Here is a 19769-nt window from a genome sequence, read left to right as displayed (position 1 = left end):
GGGGGGCAGGGAGGGGATGTAGCTCAGTGGTAAAAGCACCCCTGTGTTTAATCCCCAGTACCAAAATAAGTAAGAATTGTAATACCATCTATGTGGCAAAAATTAAAATGTATCATAAAAGAAATGGTGTATAAATTTTTACATGTTAATGGAAAAAGAGAAAATTAGTTACAAAAAATAATAATTCTTTCCAAACTGTTTTTTCATGGAACTTAAGAAACTTACATATGGAAGAGTCAGGGGTAAGAATAGCTACCCAAACACAGAAGTACAATAATTAGAGAGGATGTTCACCTTCTGGACTTCTAATTTACTACAGATGGACATTCCTAATCTGAAAATCTGAAATTAAAAATGCTACAAAACCTGGAACTTTTTGAGTACTGACATTTGAGCACAATTATTCTTACTCTGTGAACATCATTAGTAGTCTTCTTTAGGCTACAAAAGTTTCATGGTACCCCCCCCCCCCAAAAAAAATTCAAAAGATCATAATGGACCATTCTTTTGGTATTAATAATTAAGCATTTGGTAGGGATATTTGTTACTTTTCAAGGAACTATGCTGAGTGGTAATAAGAGTTCACAATTTTCACTTTGATAATGTGATAATGTCTTTGTGCAAAGTAAACAAAATTTTAAATTACTGATGTGACAATGGGAATGGAATAAAAGGAGATGTTACCTCATGAGAAGAATGAGTCAACAAGATAAGGCCTTCTGGGAAAGTAAAGAAAAAAGAAAACTTTTAGACTTTCAGTTTAAATGAATGAGGTTGTGCTATCAACCTTCTCCTACCCCGTGCTGGGGACTGAGCCTAGGGTTTTAAGCATGCTAAGTACGTGTTCTACAATTGAGATGTACACCTAGCCCTGACACTAGTGCTTTTAATAAACTCCTTGAGGCCTTCTAGTCCTATAAAGTTTGGCAAAACCCTTTTCTTAAAGATTCCACAAAATTTTATAATACTATGAAAAAGAATTTCAAATGATATTGATTATTTAATTGCCAGAAATGTTATTAAGTATATTTATATTGTATACATATTCATGAGTACATAAACATTGACAATGGAAAAGGAACTCTAAATTTAAAGTAGACTCTAGCTTAGAAGATTAGGAACTGAGAATTTCATTGTATGAATTACCTTTAGTATATATTGACGAATGTGTCCTATCCTTTAATTTCATCTTCTACAACTGAATTAAGTTCACATTACTGTCACCATTTTAATCATAAAGGCCCAAGATCACACAGCTAATAACACACTGAATTTGTACTTGAACCGAAAGTTCTAAATATTTCTCAAATAATTCCACTAAAATATGAGAAATAAGAAAAAATATGATAATGTATGATATAAAGAGCAACAGATTTACTTTAGAGAGCATGATTAGGGGAAAAAAAATTCAAGCACCTTAGAAATAAAACTGATAATAGAGTTTCTTAGTCATCTAAATTCTCCCTCAATACTGAGTTTGTATTGTACTTATCTAATCCCTGCTAGAATACTTATGTAGAACAGAGAAGGGAGAGTATTCAATTTCTCAATTAAAATTACTGCCAGAGTCATTTCCATATCTCTGACTAGTTGTATACTAGCATATTTAGCATTTTTAAAACATGGTACTTCCTAATGATAAAACCACAAACTTTTTAACCTCAGACTTTAAAAAAAAAAAAGTAGTTTTGCTTATGCCTATCAGACTTTTAGCTTCTGTAAAAAATTATAAAATACTGGGAAAGGTTAAAGGGAACTTTGAATTCCAAATGAATCATAGAATTAAATGGAAGATCTAAAACAATAAAATTTCTGGAAAAGCACTATTCACTAAAAATAAAATGCACACCATGTACTTCATCTTAAATTTTGTAATGGTCAGATTAGAAAAGTAAAAAGGAACAGGTGAAATTAATTTTAATACTACATTTTATTTAACTCAATATATCTACATTATTATCATTTTAACATATAATCAATATAAAATATTAATGACATATTTTACATTACTTTTTTGTACTGTCTTCAAAATCTGAAGTGAACTTTATACTTACAGTGTATTTCAATTCAAATACAAAATTTTTAACTGAAATAACTTGATCTATGCCTATATTCTATAAAATTTACTTCAAAGAGTAGATCTATTTGCCTAGGTTCTGGTAAACATACTAAAATTTTATCAATAACTGAATTATCAATTTTTTTATTTTATGCTGGGGACTGAACCCATGGCCTCAAGCCTGCTAGTCTTCACTATACCACAGAGCCACACCCTGTCACACACTGAGTGAATAAGACAACCTAAAGATTGAAAGTACTTGCAAGAATCTGAAAATAGAAAATTAGAAAAACCAAAACTCTTATGACTCCCTAAACAACATGTTAAGTTGGACAAAATATCTGAGCAGGCACTTGCTGAAGACTATGGATGCTAAGTGAAAAGAGGCCCAACAACAATCCTTAGAGGAGTACAAATTAAAACCACATGAGACACAACTAAACCCTATCAGAAGGGTCAAAATTAAAACTACACCCTATCAGAAGGGTCAAAATTAAAAAGACTTACTACCAGCCCAATAATTCAGAGTCATCCTTGGTGCAAGCATCAGTAGTTCATTCCTTTTTACTGCTTAGACGTATTCCACTATATGAATATACCACAGTTTATCTACTCACAAAATGATGTACATTTGGGTTATTGCCAATTTTTGATGATTTTTGATGATTATGAATAAAGATGGCTAAACATTTACATACAGATCTTTGAAGGGGCTTACAATTTTATTTCTCTTGGGTAATTAAAAATAGGATTGTTGAATTATAAGGTAAATATGTTTAACTTTATAAGAAACTATCAAACTGTTTCCCAAAGTGAAAATTTATTTTTGGCTTAAAGACATCAGAGTCAGTTTTCATTGCTGGACTGTGTGTACCCAACATTTCATTTGAGCTGGGCATAAACACTAGTTCTAATTTTGTTTCTAAGACACTATTAGCCTGAATGAAACCCTAAATTCTTTGGGGCTCAATTTTCTCATCTGATAAATGAGGAGATTTCACTAGATTATTTCTAAACTTTCTTTTGATAAAAAAATATTGTTTCTCATTATTCCATCAATTCACTGTCATCAAGACATGTCTGTGGCACTATATTCTGTTAAAACTTACCTTCTGAAATAGAAAATAGAAGAAATAGAAGAAAATAGAAGAAAATTGAACAAGCTCAAAGGAATCAGATCAATTGATCCAAATACCTTTTTTTTAAGAATGAGGAGCTTAGTTTTTCAAGGGCTTGCAAACTTTTCTCAGCCTTGACACACCTAAGTCATTGCTGAGGATCATCAGGAGACCCTCCATGCCTTAAATTTTTTGATACTAAGCAAAAAATTAGATGGGTGCAAAAAATTAACTATATGTAATTTTTCATGTGGCAGGGAAAAGGAAGGGCACATTCTACTGAAATAGAATCCTGGGATTACAGGTGTGTGCTACCATGCTTGTTTGTAGGAAGGATTTTAAAAGTTTGATCTTTAAGCTATGATGCTGGGAGAAAATACCAATAGATTTAATCATTATCCTAAGAAATTTTAAGGCAAAAAGTAGTTCAAGGAAAGGAAAAAATAATCAACCAAGACAAAAATTGATATCTTTAACTTACAAAGAGCTATAACAAATGAATAAGGCAAGAAATACACTCCAACAGAAAAATGGGCAAAAAAACACAAACAAGTAACTTATGAAAGGATATAAAGGCCCAAAAATACCCATCTGAAGATGTAACAGAAATGCAGAATTAACAGAAATCCAGTAGAAAATGCAAAATAAAATTATATTAAGACAAAACGCTCAGTTTATAACTTAGTAAAGGGAAAACAGCAGCAACAACAAACCTCACCAAGAAAGTACGGGGAAATGAGGCCTTTCATTTTCATTTTGTGGGTAAAAATGAAAGCGCTTCTAAAGATTATATTGAATCATAATTTAAAATATGCATGTGTGGTCTTTGAACTAGTAATTCTACTTAGGATTTGATACTAAGCAAAAAATTAGATGGGTGCAAAAAATTAACTACACAGTATGCTTTCTACAGCATTGTGTGGGAGTTGGAAATGTAAATCAAAATGTTCAACAGTAGAATAAATCCATACATTATACTCTAAAAATATTCAAAATGAACTATAAAATATTCAAAATGAATGTACTTATCAAAATCCTATCCTTTCATCTGTATTCCCCTTTCTTTAAATAGTAGAATTCTATTTCTACGGCCACCTAGAATGAAGATTGTACTTGCTAGTCTCACTTTGACCTAGATGTAGTCAAGTATGTAAATTTTGGCAAAGAAGAAATAAATCTAAAAAGGTATATATGCAACTTTTACAATGTATCAGAGAGGACATGTCTTTCTTTGACCCTTCCTTTTCCTTGCTTGCTAGAATATAGATATAATGGTCTGAGCTGGTAATGTCATATATGAAGTCACATACTACAGATGGTAAAACAAAAGCTAATTGTATCTTAGTCTGTACAGTGAATGCATGAACACACACATAGGTAAACATCCATGCAGCTGTTTATATGTCTTAAATTTGTCTTAGTTTTACCGTATAAAAATTCAAAAACACAACTCTGAGTATCATACTTTCTAGTGATGTATCTATATTCATGTTGACCTAATTGGGAATATCCTATGTATTTATCAATTCTGGAGGAACAGGATCACTCTCTACTCCCCTATCTCAATGAAGATGAAAGCCAAGGAGTTCATTAGTGTTTCTGTTTATCTCCTATTTCACATCTGGGCATTCTTCTTATACTCGAAGACACCAGATAGTCCCACTGGGCCTCAGGATGCCTTTTGTCCTGATGAATTTGTGAACTCTGTTACTGCTTATAAGGTCCTCTCCAAAGCACTTAGCACAATCCTCTGTCCTAGGCAGTAATTTTGACTTTGTATTTGCTTTGATGCATTTGCTAAGCTCCTAATTCTTATTTTGATCATGTCACTTTTCAAAATATTTGCTGTTGCAACTGCAGTGAAGCCATCCTTTTAAAATTACACACTTCCCAAGTTTTACTTAATTATGTAAAATATAGCTATTCTTACTTATTTGTCCCAGATTTCCAAAGACCTGAATTTCAAGGCTTAGTGGGGTGCTTAGTCTTACTATTCTAACCACTAAGTCTTGTGTGAACGCCCATCTGCTGTGGCTTCAATCTACTTTTCTAGCCTTTCCTCCAAAGTACATGCAGCAAGTTTGTTCCCGCCTTACAATCAATGTGCAGATCTTACATGTTCATTATATACACATATAATGAACATGTTGGCATTCTCAAGTGATAAATTAGGAATTAATGAATTAGGAGGATGTTAGTCGGCAGAAATGTGTCCACTGTACTGCATAGCAAAAAAAAAAACAAAAAAAAACCACAATAATAAATTGTACTTGCCTGACACTGGAGAAACAGAATAACTCGCTTCTCAAAACGTTTTTACTTTAACTGTTCCTTCTGCCTCCAATATGACATAACCCTCCTATTCAGACATATCTGCGAGCCAAAGTACTTTTTTTTTTTTTTATGGTACTGGGGATGAAATCCATAACCGTATACATGCATGCTAGGCAAGCGCTCTACCACTGGGCTACATTCCCTATCCCTCAACATAAAAGCCAGCTGAGATTTTACTTCTTGAGGAATCTGTGACTCTCTAGTTGGAATTCATCTTTCAAAACCCTAATCTTCCATAGGTCACTCACTATTGCTTTTATAATACATAGTGAGTGTCTTCACCAAAGAGACAAGTGAGGGCTGGGGCTGTAGCTCAGTGGCAGAGTGCTTGCCCAGCATGTGTGAAGCACTGGGTTTGATCCTTAGCACTGCATACAAATTAATTAATTAATTAAAATTTTAGAATGACATGTGATCACATAATAGAGTGTACCCCATACAGTATGCCTACAGCTGTTAGTGAGTTACTGACAGCCAGGGTCTATGTCTATTTATCTTTAACATGTTCCACAGTAGAAAGAATGTTTCATACAAGATAGTTTCCTACAAGATAGGCATTTAGTAACATTTACTGAACTATATAACCAAACAATGGAATTTTGTTATTGCTTCTTAAATCTGTTATAACTAGTTGTTTATCATTTTTACCCCCATGGGATCTACACAGCTTGAATCAAACATCATTTAAAAAAAGCCACCACCTGAGACTTTTTGTTCCTACAGAGATTTTTTTTTTTTTTTTTTTTTGGTATGTGTGGTAATTATGTTTATTTTAACAGACTGATTTGTTTACATTTCTTGGTTTTATCAGGCTTGTCTCTGAAGTACAGAGAAACTATTTCTGGCTGTTCTGTTTTCCAAGGAAATCTTACAATTTCTTTTAAGGTCACAGATGTCTATTACTTCCATGAGTATGCCATGCACCATGTAAGACTTTCAGTTATAAAACCTATTGTTTGCCCAAAAGTCTGGAAATGGCTCACGAGATATAATTAACTGCCTAGGTCAAACAATAAAACACAAATAGATCTTCCCCTTAGAAAAAAAGTTTTTGTTGGGCTATGTAAAAGAATCACACTTTACTAATGACTAAAAATTATGGAGTAAGAGAAAAGCTAGCTATAGCATATAAATTAAAATATACAAAAATTTCAAGCCAAAAGTCAATATAACAGTGATGTGTTGAGTTGAAGCAGCACGTCATTCACACCAGAGACAGAACACGTACTACTACCACTCCTATCAAAAACTGTGCTGTGTGTATAAACCAATGTAATTAACCATAGAAAGGAAAGATATTTGAAGCTGGTGGGGGGGGGGTGGTACACACCTAGAGTCCCAACTCAGGAGGCTGAGGTAAGAGGATCAAAAATTCAAGACTAATTTGGGCAATTTATCAAGATCCTGTCTCATGGGCTGGGGATATAGCTCAGTTGGTAGAGTGCTTTCCTCACATGCATAAGGCCCCGAGTTTGATCCCCAGCAGCACACATGCACATACGCACATACGCATGCACGCACACATGCACACACAAAATGATTCTGTCTCAAAAAATAAAAAGGACCAGGGATACAGTTCAGTGGTAAAGCACCTAGTATGGTAAACATCAATCGGTAAATAAATATCTGCCAAATTATATACCTACAAATACCATAAGAACCAACTAGGAAACCATTAAAACTTAAATTTATTCAATAAGAGACTGTATAGTGAATACAAGAAATAAATGATCATTTTATATGTAAACTATGTAGGAAGATTCCAATTCAGACACAATCAAAAAGATAAAAAGTATTTTGATGTACATTTGACAGGAAACATCTAAGAGCTATATTAAGAAGTTTAAAAATGCTACAAAGATAAATTTTAAAAATGTTTGAGCCAGGTGTGGTAGTGCACATCTGTAATCCCAACGGCTTGGGAGGCTGAGGCATGAGTCCAGTCAGCCATAGCAACTTATCGAGGCCCTAAGCAACTCAGCGAGATCCTGTCTCTAAATAAAATACCAAAAAAGGACTGGGGATGTGGCTCAGTGGTTGGGCTCAATGGTTGATTCAATCCCTAGTACGACAAAAACACAAAGTTTGAGTAAAGGAAATAACATTTCTTGTTCTTGGATAAACCCAGTTATATACTGAAAGAAATTAGTCAATTCTCTCCTTAAAATTTATAAATTTGATCTGATCTAAATAAAAATATAAAAAGAATTTTGGAACTAATAATTCTAAGTTGATAGAGAATCAAAAAATCTTAATTTTATGAGAAAATAAATGTTTGAGAGCAGCTTGGAAAATTCTGAAATAAAGAACAATAAGCAAAAGAACCACAGGATATTAAAATATACTTCAAAGTTACATATGGCTGGGTGTGGTGGCATATGCCTGTGATCCTAGTGGCTTGGGAGGCTGAGGCAGGAGGATCAAGAGCTCAAAGCCAGCCTCAGCAAAAGTGAGGTGCTAGGCAACTCAGTGAGACCCTCTAAATACAAAATATAAAATAGGACTGGGGATTTGGTTCAGTGGTTGAGTGCCCCTGAATTCAATTCCCAGTAACCCCACCCAAAAGCTACATATGGCAAAATAGTTTAGGACTAGAATATTAATAGATCAAGAGGAACAGAAGAACTCAGAAGGAAATGGAAATTCAAAGGCTTTCCTAAATATATGAAAAGATGTTCCATATGTTACACATGAGAAAAAAAATCAAAACTATAATGACATACCATTTTTTTCACTTTTCAGTGATTAAAAAAAAAAATAAGATTGATAACAGCACCAGGAACGCTAGAGGCAACCATACAATCTGACTAATTGCTATGGAGGCATTTTGGCAATAAAACTAAACAGAAATTGTATATCCCCTTTAGACCATCAGTTTTACCACTAGATGTGTTCTAGATAATTCCCAAGATTCTCACAAAGGATATTATCTGTAAAACATGATTTGCAATTGCAAAAGACGGGATACAACCTAATGTTCACAGATTTGGTAAGATAAATTAGGGTATATCTAAACAACAGATTATTATCCAAATGATTTTTCTATAGCAATAGCATTAGTGTATTTTTGAGAAATAGTAACATTAGTTTCATGAATTATGTTTTACATCAGCAACAAAAACCACACTTTAAATTTTAAGTAACAAAAATTGTTGAGGGGTGGGGGTAGTGGAACTGTATCTTCCAGGCTAAAACCCACAATTCCAAATTCTCTCTTTAGGCTTTGGAAACACAAAGTGTCTGCTAGAAATATATATTTAAAAATACTTGAAAGTAGTATTGAAAACATTTCATTGTTTGGAATTAAAGTTTCTTGAAAACAAGAAGAATGGAGATCTTGTTAAATGTAGATCCTGATTCATTAGGTGTGGATATGCAATTTTATAACATGAGGCAATTCATTGATATGAAATGATCTTTGTATTTCTAACCTGAAAAAGCAACATGTCAAACCAACCTGTGTAAAAAACAAAAGAGAAGATAATTACACACATGCACATAAATTCATAGAATCCCTCTGACATATTCATAAGAAACTAATTTTTTTTCCCCTGGGGGAGAAGATAAAGGAGTAAAAGGAACCCCTCCCCCCCGCTTTTTTTTTTACACATTCAGTTTGATTTTAAAAACACGTATTACTTAAGTAAAATTCAAAATGATGCTCTACATCATTAATCAGTAGGGAAATGAAAATTAAAACCACTAGATCTACACCCATTAGAATGGCTATTAAAACAATAAAAACAACCAAATAAAAATTGACAAGTGTTGCTGAGAAAATGGAAAAATCAGAACCCCTTGTGCATTGCTGGTGGGTTTTAAAACAGTGCAGATGCAGCTACTGTGGAATATACTATTGCAAGCTCCTCAATAAGTTAAACGTAGAATTACCTTATGATTCAGCAATTCCATCTCTGAGCATATACTAAAAAAAATCGAAAGTGAGGGCTTAAACAGATTTTTGTACACCCATGTTCATAGCAGCAGTATCTGAATCAGGCAAAAGGATGAAACAACCCAGTGTCCATCAACAAGTGAATGGCTAAATGTAATGAGGTCTACACACACAACGGAATATAAAAAGAAGGCAATTCCGACACATGTGACAGCATGGATAAACCTTGAATACACACACTGTGCTAAGTGAAATAAGCCAGTCACAAAAGGACAAATACTGCTGTTTCCAGTTATATGAGGTACCTAGAGTGGTCAGACTCATAGAAACTGGATGGTAACTGCCAGAGGCTGAGGGGCAATGGGAAGTTATGTATAATGGCTACAATCAAGAAAATGTTGTAGAGACAAGGGTGATGGCTGCACAACAATGTGAAATGTACTTAATGCTTTACTTAATTCATATTGTGTATATTTTACCACAATTTTTTAGAAAGAAATGCCCAAATAAAGACTTATAGCAAGTAAAACCAATGAATTTGTCAATTAAAAATTTTCTCATTAAGAAAGGCTCAGGCTCAGATGGCTTCATTGATGAATTCTATCAAACATTTAAAGAAGAAATAACATTAATTCTCCACACACTCTTGTGGAATATAGAGGTAGCAACATTTTTCCAGCTCATTCTATGAGAATGACATTACGCTTATACCAAAGCCAGAAGATATCACAAGAAAACTATAAAGTGATATCCCTCATGAATACATAGCAAGAATCCTTAATAACATACTAGTAAACCAAATCCAGCAAGATATACAAAGGACGTATACCATGACGAGGCAGCACTTATTCCAGGAATTCAAGACTGGTTCAGCAAATTCAAAATTCCATTAAGGAAATCTATCATATTAACAGAAGGACAAAGCCCAAACGACTACCTTGATAGACACCAGACCACCACATTGACAAAGGAAGGAAAAACTTCTGACAAAATCCAAGATCTATTCATGATAAAAATACTCAACAAACTGGGAGAAGGACAGGTTGAAAAAGGACAAGTATGAAAAACATACAACTCATATCATATTTAGTGGTAAAAGTTTGAATGCTTTCCCTCCAAGATGGGCAACAAATCAAGGATATCTACTTGTACCATTTCTGTTCAGTACTGAACTGAAGGATTTAGCTACTGCAATCATGCAAGAAAACAGAACTGAAAACTTGGGAGAAACCAGAAATGAAAACCTATGTTCACACAATCACAACAGCCAATGGTGAAAACCATTCACCTTGAGCATGAAGAAACAAAACACAGTATATTCATGTAGTGGAATATTATTGAGCAATAAAATGGAATCATCAACTATTGATACATTCCACAGTATGATGAGCCTCAAAACATTAAGCTTAAGTGAAAATCAGACATAAAAGACTACATAATTCATGAAAAGAGCAGAAAGGGCAAATCTACAGAGACAAAGTAGATGAGAGGTTGCATGTGCCTGGAGGTAGTAATGGGGGCTGACTGCTAATGCTTCTGGAGAGATGCAAATGTTCAAAAGCTGTACTGTGGTGACTGTTGCACAACTGCATTTATTAAGTCACTGTATTCGACCCTTTAAATCCGTGTATTTTTTTTTTGAGAGAGAATTTTTTAATATTTATTTATTTTTTATATTTATTTTATTTTTATGTGCTGCTGAGGATCGAACCCAGCGCTCCGCGCATGCCAGGCGAGTGCGCTACCGCTTGAGCCACATCCCCAGCCACAAAATGCGTGTATTTTATGTAAACTATACCTTAAAAAGCTGTTGAAAAATTAAAAAAAAAATAGATAGTCATTATAATAATATTCTTTACATTATCAAACCTATTGCTTTAGTCCCATATTTTCACATGCTGGAAAAAAGATATGGGAAGAGAGACTTAAATATTATAATTATGCTTTCCTCTATTTTAATGGACTAGAAACATGTAGAAATACTGTACTTAGGAAAAGAGAATCTGCTTCAAGGCACAGATCTCAGGATGGATTATGGAAGACGTTTTATTACAAACCTCCCTCAATCCCTTCATAAACATGAGTGATGAAAATTAAACTACCTTAGGGCAAAAAAAAGCATTAGTTTTACAATTCCTATTAAAGAATCCCTTTCTTGAACATCATCTGTCTGGTTATCCATCTTTGAGAGAGCTAAAGTTCACTCAGTTGTGCTTTCAATAAAATTTAGATATTTTAGATCTTTAAGGCTCTCCTTCAGATATATGGTCAATCAGGGACAATATAAACCATCTTTTTTCCTCTCACAGTAAATTCTTAGTCTTAACCACTGAGCACCTTGGGGCTGTCACGCTGACACTATTTTCATAGGTCTTCGCCACTCCCCCTCCTGTCGTTACTATTCCCATTCTTTCTATTTCTCATGCTCTCTGAAAATTCTGGCATCTGTTCCTCTTTTAGTCTTGCCTAATATGTAAACTCCTAGCTTCATCTATCTGGTCAGCCCCTTTATTAGCGGAAGGGGTAAACAGGATCTTCTTGGCTGTTTAATCCTATTGGCTCAGCTGCTTCTCCCAGTTGCTTGGTCCCACAATTCTAACACCTTAACATCCACTCAACAGCATTTCTAAGTAACTCATTAGGTCTTTTATACAATTCTCTTTACAGAGTCTAATGGCACATTTTTAACCAAAGAAATCTGCTTCCCTAAAAGGCACACTCATACATTGCTCGTGGGACTGCAAATTGGTGCAACCATTATAGAAAGCAGTATGGAGACTCCTCAGAAAACTTTTTTTTTTTTAGTTGTAGATGAACAAAATATCTTTATTTTATTTATTTTTATGTGGTGCTGAGGAGCGAACCCAGTGCCTCATACATGCCAGGCAGGTGCTCTACCACTGAGCCACAACCCCAGCCCTGAAACTACCATTTGGCCCAGTTATTCCATGTCTTAATATATACCCAAAGGATTTAAAATAAGCATACTATAGTGACCCAGCCACATCAGTTTTTATAGCAGCTCAATTCACAACAGCTAAGCTATGGAACCAACCTAGACACCTCAACAGATGAATGGATAGAGAAATGTGGTACACATACACAATGGAATATTACTCAGACATAAAGAATGAAATTATGGCATTTGCCGGTAAATGGATGGAACTGGAGACTATCATGTTAAGTGAAATAAGCAAATCTCAAAAAAACAAAGGCCAAATGTTCTCTCCCATACATGGATTCTAACACACAATAAGGGAGGGAGAGGGAAGAACAGAAGTTCATTGGATTAGAAAAAGGTGAATGAACGGAAGGAATAGGAAAGACAGAATGAAGTGCACATCACTTTCCTATGTTCATATACAAATACACGACCAGTTTAACTCTACATTGTGTACAGCCACAAGAATGGGAAGTTATACTCCATGTATGTATAATATGACAAAATACATTCTACTGTCATGTATATCTAAAAATAAGAAAAAAATTATAAAAAGAAATTTGCTTCTTTTGCTGGTACATCTTCCCACATTCAGTCACTTCTATTGGTTTGGTTTACTAAATATGGTCAAAGCCTGCAGTAGATGAAAGACGTGAGGATAGATTAAACAAAGTTACATTAGTAAAACAAATAGTAAGAGTAAACAGAATTGCTGGTAAGGTGGGGAAAATGAATTCTCATATTCTATTGGTAAAATAGAAAACTGCTGGGCAATTGAGCCTATCAAAATTTTAAGAAGGTATATTATTGGATACTATTAAATCCATATTCTATCATTATATTACAAAAGCACTACAGCCAGCGCTCAACAATCTCTCTACACAATGGAATTTGCTGTAATATTGCTTTAACTGTATGAAGAAAACCCACTAAGTTTTAAGTTCCATACAAGCAGGGAATAAATCTGTTTTTTGTTCACTGAAGTACAGCCAGTTCCTTAACCAATGCCTACCAGAGCTGTTCAGAAAGATTTGTTGAGTAAATAAATAAATGATGGAGGAGATTGGAAGGTTGGTCTATTCTTGGACCCCCAGTGGTGTTTAGAAAGCCAGGAACAATTTCTCCATTTGAAATTGCTAGGTTTTGAGTTCAACAGTCACTGCACTCTCAGCTCTCTTATAAGTTTTTGGTCAAATACTCTTTGCTGATCACTAGAGCAAATGGCAGAGGGATTTAAGTATTCAGAACAAACCAGTCACAAAACAAATGGGCTACTGCTGTTAAAGCGACATTTATGTTTGGAGTGGGGCAGCACTCTGGTTTTGCAGATAACCAGAGGCAAGGAAGTTTATTTTTTTCAATTCAACTATTATTAATTTTTTTTTTTGCCTTGGTTAAGTATAAAAGACTTAATTTTTAGAGTCACAAATCAGGACTCTGAAATGCCCAAGGGTAAATTATCTATTTAGGGCACTACTGAACAAGGTATATAACTTGTTTTTATGTCACACATAGCTTTTCAGAGTTTGAGGAAATCATGAAAGGAAAAAAACGTACCATACTGAGTTTGTGATAAAAAGACCTTTCAAAGGCTTGAAATGACATTACATCATATAGACACAAGAGGGCACTCTAATCAACCAGCTAGGAGAAACAGAAGAGAGAAAAAGCAGGTTGACATTTTAACAACCACACTGCAATAGGCACTGATAAATTTTTGAATCAAGCACTGATAAATTTTTGAATGCTTATTATGTATAGCAAGAGATTTTCTGTTCAGGATCCAAGTTATAGGAAATTAAAAGAATTCTGTGACTATAAACAGGAGAGAAAAAATCCAACATGCTCAGACCCAAGGTGAGGATTAACCACACCCCTTTCTAATGATTTCTTAAACTGACCTTGGGGTAGGATTCACACCTTTCAAGCAAAGATCTTCTATATAATCTACAACACCACTTGGTGTTCCCTTGTCCTCTACTGGGAGTAGTCCATGAATTCATTTCTTTGCTCCATCTGTTTTCCCCAGAGTAACAGTGAGTTAAAAGTTTGAGCCAGTAGAAATGAAACGGCATTTTGCACAAAGGCACAAACACCATTGAAAAATACATTTCATGGCCTTCTCAACTTTTTACATTTGTAAATACAACTATAGCATAAGATTTTCTTCATCAAATTCAATAAGTATAATATAATACAGATTCAAATGACTTTTCTTTCAGACCTTTCACAACAGAGTAACTATAATTCTGAAAAGAGCCATGGATAGTGAGGCAGATGGCTCAATCACAAAGGATTATCATTAATCTTAAAGTCATATTCAAATTTGAGTCTCAGCAAGACTATAAATAATTCCATGTCATAGATTTCTGGGGTCAAATGTAATGCTTAAAATTTAAAGTGCTGAAACTTTAATGCCAAGGTTATTCTGTGGTTGCATGGAAAGTCTCTGTTGACTGAATAAGCTATAAAATTCAAACTCTTGAACTATCTAGAAAGTACATGTGCTACATTCTTGAACTTCTTAATATTTTGTTCATCTTAATCTTCATCTGTTTGAATGATTGGATTCCTAGCCATGATGTTTACAACTTACTTACTGTAAATGTACTAAATAATTTTGTGGTCTATGGTCTTTTGTTAATAAGGACTGTGGTGAATTCTAGTTCCTATCTGTAGCTGAGTGGCCATTAGGGTAGGCTCAATCTATTCTAATAAGCAAACATATCCTAAAATGAGCTAATTAGAAGATAACATTTCCAATTTTCTTGTTCTTTCTAAAAGGATTAATTGAAAAGACCAATGAATATTTTTAAAGTTGCCCAAATATGACATAATATTATATATATAGGCAGTGATTAAGATCCTTTGATCACTATCCAAACAATACATTAGAATGACACTGTCTTCATGTGGGTGGGTGAAAAGCCACTAAGAAAGAGATATGCAAAGTTAGAGAATTACCAAATGGTATTTGGAAGCTAAATTTAGATAATATAGGGCTGGGGTCATGGCTCAGTGATAGAGTGCTTGACTAGCATGCATGAAGCACTGGGTATGATCCTCAGCACCATATAAAAATAAGATACTGTGTCCAGCTAAAGCTAAAAAATAAATATTTTTAAAAAATTTTAGATAATATTTAAAGCTAATTTAAAAAATAGCCTTACATACAATTTCTCAGTAGGCACTTTATCCTCCTTTCTAGGGCTGGGGATGCTGCTCAGTGGTAGAGCATTTGCCTAGTGTATGGGGGGGGGGCCACATTCAATCCCCCTGTATAGGGTGCTGGAGTCCCTGCCCCCAATTAGCAACAGATTATTCAGTCAGGGAAACTTGGGTTCAGATCTTGGCTCTATTACATTTTTTTAATTTGAGTAACTGTTGAGTCACTTATTTCACTTCCTCAAATTTCAAATTTTTAATCTGTAAAATGGGAATGCTATCACCCAGATGAAATGATTAAATGGCACACTGTATAAGTACTTAGCACAAGGCCTGGCACATTGTGCTCTATAAAAGGTAACAATTATTCTTTTTACTCCAAAGATTATGGCTTACTGTAATTTTGTTAACTTCATCTGTGATTTTTTTCTCAATGTTATTCATATACTTTGACAGTCCTTCAGAAATTATTTATTCAACTATTTAGTGAGGTCACACTCTTTGTCAGGCTCTCGGAATATAAAAGTTTACATAAGGGAGGACAGATACTAAACATATAATTACAGGTCCTACTAGCAGGAAGGGTGCCATGGAAGCAATTAACAGGAGTACTTAATTCAAGAAGAACTTGAAAAAGTGCTATTTAGATAGAGACTTGAAATATGAAGACATTAGCCAGGCAAAAAATGATTGTGGCAGGCAATGTGACATACTCAACATTCCAAAGGCAAAAGAGAAAAGGGTGAGTTCAAGAGACTAAACTTGTCCTATATGATTGGGGGGAAAAAAGAGCAAGGAAGAAGGTTAGATATGGGCGTAAAAAGGTTAGCAGAATCATATTCTTCAGGGCCAAATCAACCAAGTTAAGAATTATAAGACTTGATCCTAAGGGCAAAGGAAGCTATAAGGCTTTATGGAACACATTTAAAACAACTGCTGGGATGCAGAGTACAGAATGGATTTGAGAGAATGAATGAATGAATGAATGAAGGCAGAGACCAGTTAGATAGTTTTACTGCATTTTAATTATTAAGTGAAAAGAGCAGTATTAGTGAAACTGGAGAGAAATAGACCTATTCAAGAAACTTTTACTAAGGAAACAGAATCACTAAGATATGAGCAGGGCTGTTGATATCAATATGGCGGTTGTCAACCAGACAAAGACAGATACTTTTTTCCAAAGATACTTTGGAAAGTCTTAATCTAAAAAATAAGAATGTGCTGAACAAAATGTATTTCTGTGTACTGTGATTATCAATCTTATTTTTACTGGAGGAAGGGCTGCTGGGGATTGAACCCAGGGCCTTGCACATGCTATGCAAGTGATCTACCACTGAGCTAAACCCCCAGCCCTTATGATGTAAATGCAGCCTGCCTCATATTCCTGAAGCAGTACACAGGGCTAAAAATTTCAGGACACAGGAAGATGTATGCAAACCCTTTGGGAGGCACAACACAAAAGTCTAACTTAATGAGGAACAATGCTTTTGAAACTACTTTGGTAGTGTGATAAAGATTCCACATTATAGGCCATCAATCTTTCAACTTCAGAAGTTTTTAGTATGCAACCATGGTTTGAAAGTAAAGATGGAGGGAATATCAATAGAAACACTTCCTTTTTCTCTGAGGCATCTTTTGATTCTTACAGAGAAGAAGTCATTTTCTTTTTTGCTTTTCATGTTTTCACATCTCTAAATAAATTAAACAGGATTTCATGAGCAAACCAAAGTGTATGTAAAGTAATGCCTGATACCATCATGAATGTGTTAAGCAAAATCTTTTTCACAGTTGCCTGCCTTCTGAAACTAAACTGAGCATATCATATGATTCTTTTTTCTTGTGTGTGGTATCAGTGATTGATTTCAGGAGCATTCTACCTGAGCTACATCCCCATCACTTTTTCAAAGTCTTATTTTGAGACAGGGTCTTGGTAAGATACCCGGGTTGCGCTCAAACTTGGGATCCTCCTGCCTCAGTCTCAAGAGTAGCTGCGATACAGGTGGGCACTGCCACACCTGTCTTGATTTAGTTTTTATTAGGATATATGTTCTATGTTTCAACCATTAAGGTGCCAAGCTCTTTTGATCCTATAGGTTGAAATCTTCATGGAAGGTCCTGTCCCACTATTTTTTTTTTAGGTGTTGGAAATTGAACTCAGGCTGTCATGCATGCTAAGCAAGCACTCTACCACTGAGCTACATTCCCAGGCTCCTACTTATCCTTTTTATCAGTTCAATCTCACCTTCCAGAAAGTTGTCCTCCCCAATCATCTGTTCTCTCATTTCACCAAACCTTGAATATGCCTTTATTTTACTGTGATCACAAGTGAATTGAAATTTTATATTGCTCTTCTATCTTCTTCCTTAGGTAGGGCAAGGGCTTCCCTTAGAGCAAGAGTTGTAACTTTCAATCTGAACTGTTAAATGTGTAGCACACTAACACAGAGGCAAAGATATTCTCAAGGCTTACTAACTTGTATCCTTCCCCTTTCCTAAATGGCTTCAAGGGAGACAGTTTTGGAGTTGAATCTACTTTTAAGACTTTCTGACTTTCACTAAGAAAACAGCTGGTAAAATCAAATTAGAGTAGGTGGGTTGTAGTCATTGGAAAAGCATATTAAAATAACTATAAATAAATCTTAAAAAATAAAAACAAACATTTTCTTTTTGGGTGACATCACAGAAAATAATAAGCTGGCTGCAAGAACATCGACTTTAAAAGGTTGAGAAACAGCATCACACACCTGCTTTTCTATTTTCTTAATTATGCTATCACTAATCCAGTAGAGTTGGAATAAACTAACTTGTCAGGATTGTGTGCACCATGAGAATTAAAATGGCTCAAAACAAAGGTCAGAGAAGCTTTCCTAGAAACCAAGCGTTTGAGCTTTGGGATGCAAGACTTCTCCAAGAAGGCAGGTATGCTCCAACTTGCCTTGAATCATGCAGTCTACCCCAGCCCTAACCTGGAATCTCTAACACTTCCTTTCTGTGCATCCCAATCCGAGGCAGAGTTTGAGACTCAAATCCTTCAAGTTCGCGCTCTGGCCACTGCTTTCTCTGAATTTCAAGGGCAGTTAGGTGTCTGTAATAGGAAATTTAAGAAGCAAGCAGGTTCAGTCAGATGTTTTCGACTATCTGTTCAAATCGAATCAGGCTTCTCAACAATGGTAGGGAAAGAGGAGTTGGAAATAGGTTAAGAGCCGCAGGTGCAAGCTAAGAAGACGGAACCCAGCAGACGGAGCCTAGCCTTAACTCGAAGGGGAAGGAATGTGACAGTCGGCCTCATGTTGTCCAAAGGGACCCGCCAGAGAGTGACTGAGACCTCTGCGCAGTTGCGTGGGTGAGTGTATGGGGAGGACAGGCAAGGGAGCGAATTCAAACCTCCACCACAAAAAGCAGCCACAGTGTTCCTCGGGCCCCATCAATTTCCAGCTCCCTATCTGCCACCCTTCTCGCGACGGTTCCCTGCCCAAGGTGGAAACGACGAAGTCCAAAAGCATCCCGCACCACCTCTGCCGTCCGACCTAGGAGTCGAGACTCACCAGTTTCATTTCAAACTTTTGGTGGTTCTACACCAGTCTCCGCACTCCTCAAGCCTAGGAAGCGCCTTCCGGTTCAACCTCGCCGCCGGCCGCCGAGAGCATCGCGGGACTTGCAGTCTTTCCTCCTCGCGCCCCTGCCCGGGGCATCCTGGGAAGTGTAGTCCTCCCAAAGCATGCCGGGAACTGTGGTCATCTCTTCCATTCCTTCCTCTCCTCTGTGAACTTACTCAAATTTATCTCCGCCGCCAATCCATCCCCCCTCTCCGCCCCAGCATGATATCATGTCCCCGAGAAGGGCCCGGCACCCATGGTGTTCTGGGACGTGTAGTCCCCGCAGCTCCGTTTCCCCGTACCCCGCCTCCCTGTGGGAAGGCGAATGGGCGCGGGCCTTGCCGGGAGCTGTAGTTCCCTGGGGCCTCCAGACGCCCAGCCCTGCATTTATACTCAGGGGAGGCAGAAACTACAACTCCCAGGGACGCCCGGCGGCAGCAGGTGGGAGCGGGGCTGTTGATATCAATATGGCGGTTGTCAACCAGACAAAGACAGTCAGTCTGATGTGATTGAGACAAGGGAGGTTTTCAGGGGGAAACTGGGAGACAAGGGCCTCCCCTCCCCCTTGTGCTCTTCCTGCGCGGCCTCAGCCCTCCCAGCCCCTCCCGACGGGCGCCCCACGCGGAAGATACCCCTCCCCCTCCCGCCTCCCTCCTCCCTAC

General features: G+C 36.2%; 1 protein-coding gene across 1 annotated transcript in view; it reads right to left on the bottom strand.

Moving 5' to 3' along the window:
* The window catches only part of Ints9 (integrator complex subunit 9), an 87658-nt gene extending 68364 nt beyond the window's left edge, over nucleotides 1-19294 (bottom strand). The window contains exon 1 of the mRNA XM_015499425.2: nucleotides 19057-19294. Coding sequence (XP_015354911.1) covers nucleotides 19057-19065 — 9 coding nt within the window. The 5' untranslated portion in view covers nucleotides 19066-19294. The remainder of the gene's footprint in view (nucleotides 1-19056) is intronic.
* Between the last annotated feature and the right edge of the window lie 475 nt (nucleotides 19295-19769).

This window comes from Marmota marmota, unplaced genomic scaffold (assembly GCF_001458135.2).
Source record: "Marmota marmota marmota unplaced genomic scaffold, marMar, whole genome shotgun sequence".
NCBI lineage: Eukaryota > Metazoa > Chordata > Mammalia > Rodentia > Sciuridae > Marmota > Marmota marmota.
The sequence above is the reverse complement of the archived record's forward strand: the minus strand, read 5'-3'. Positions and strand labels throughout refer to the sequence as shown.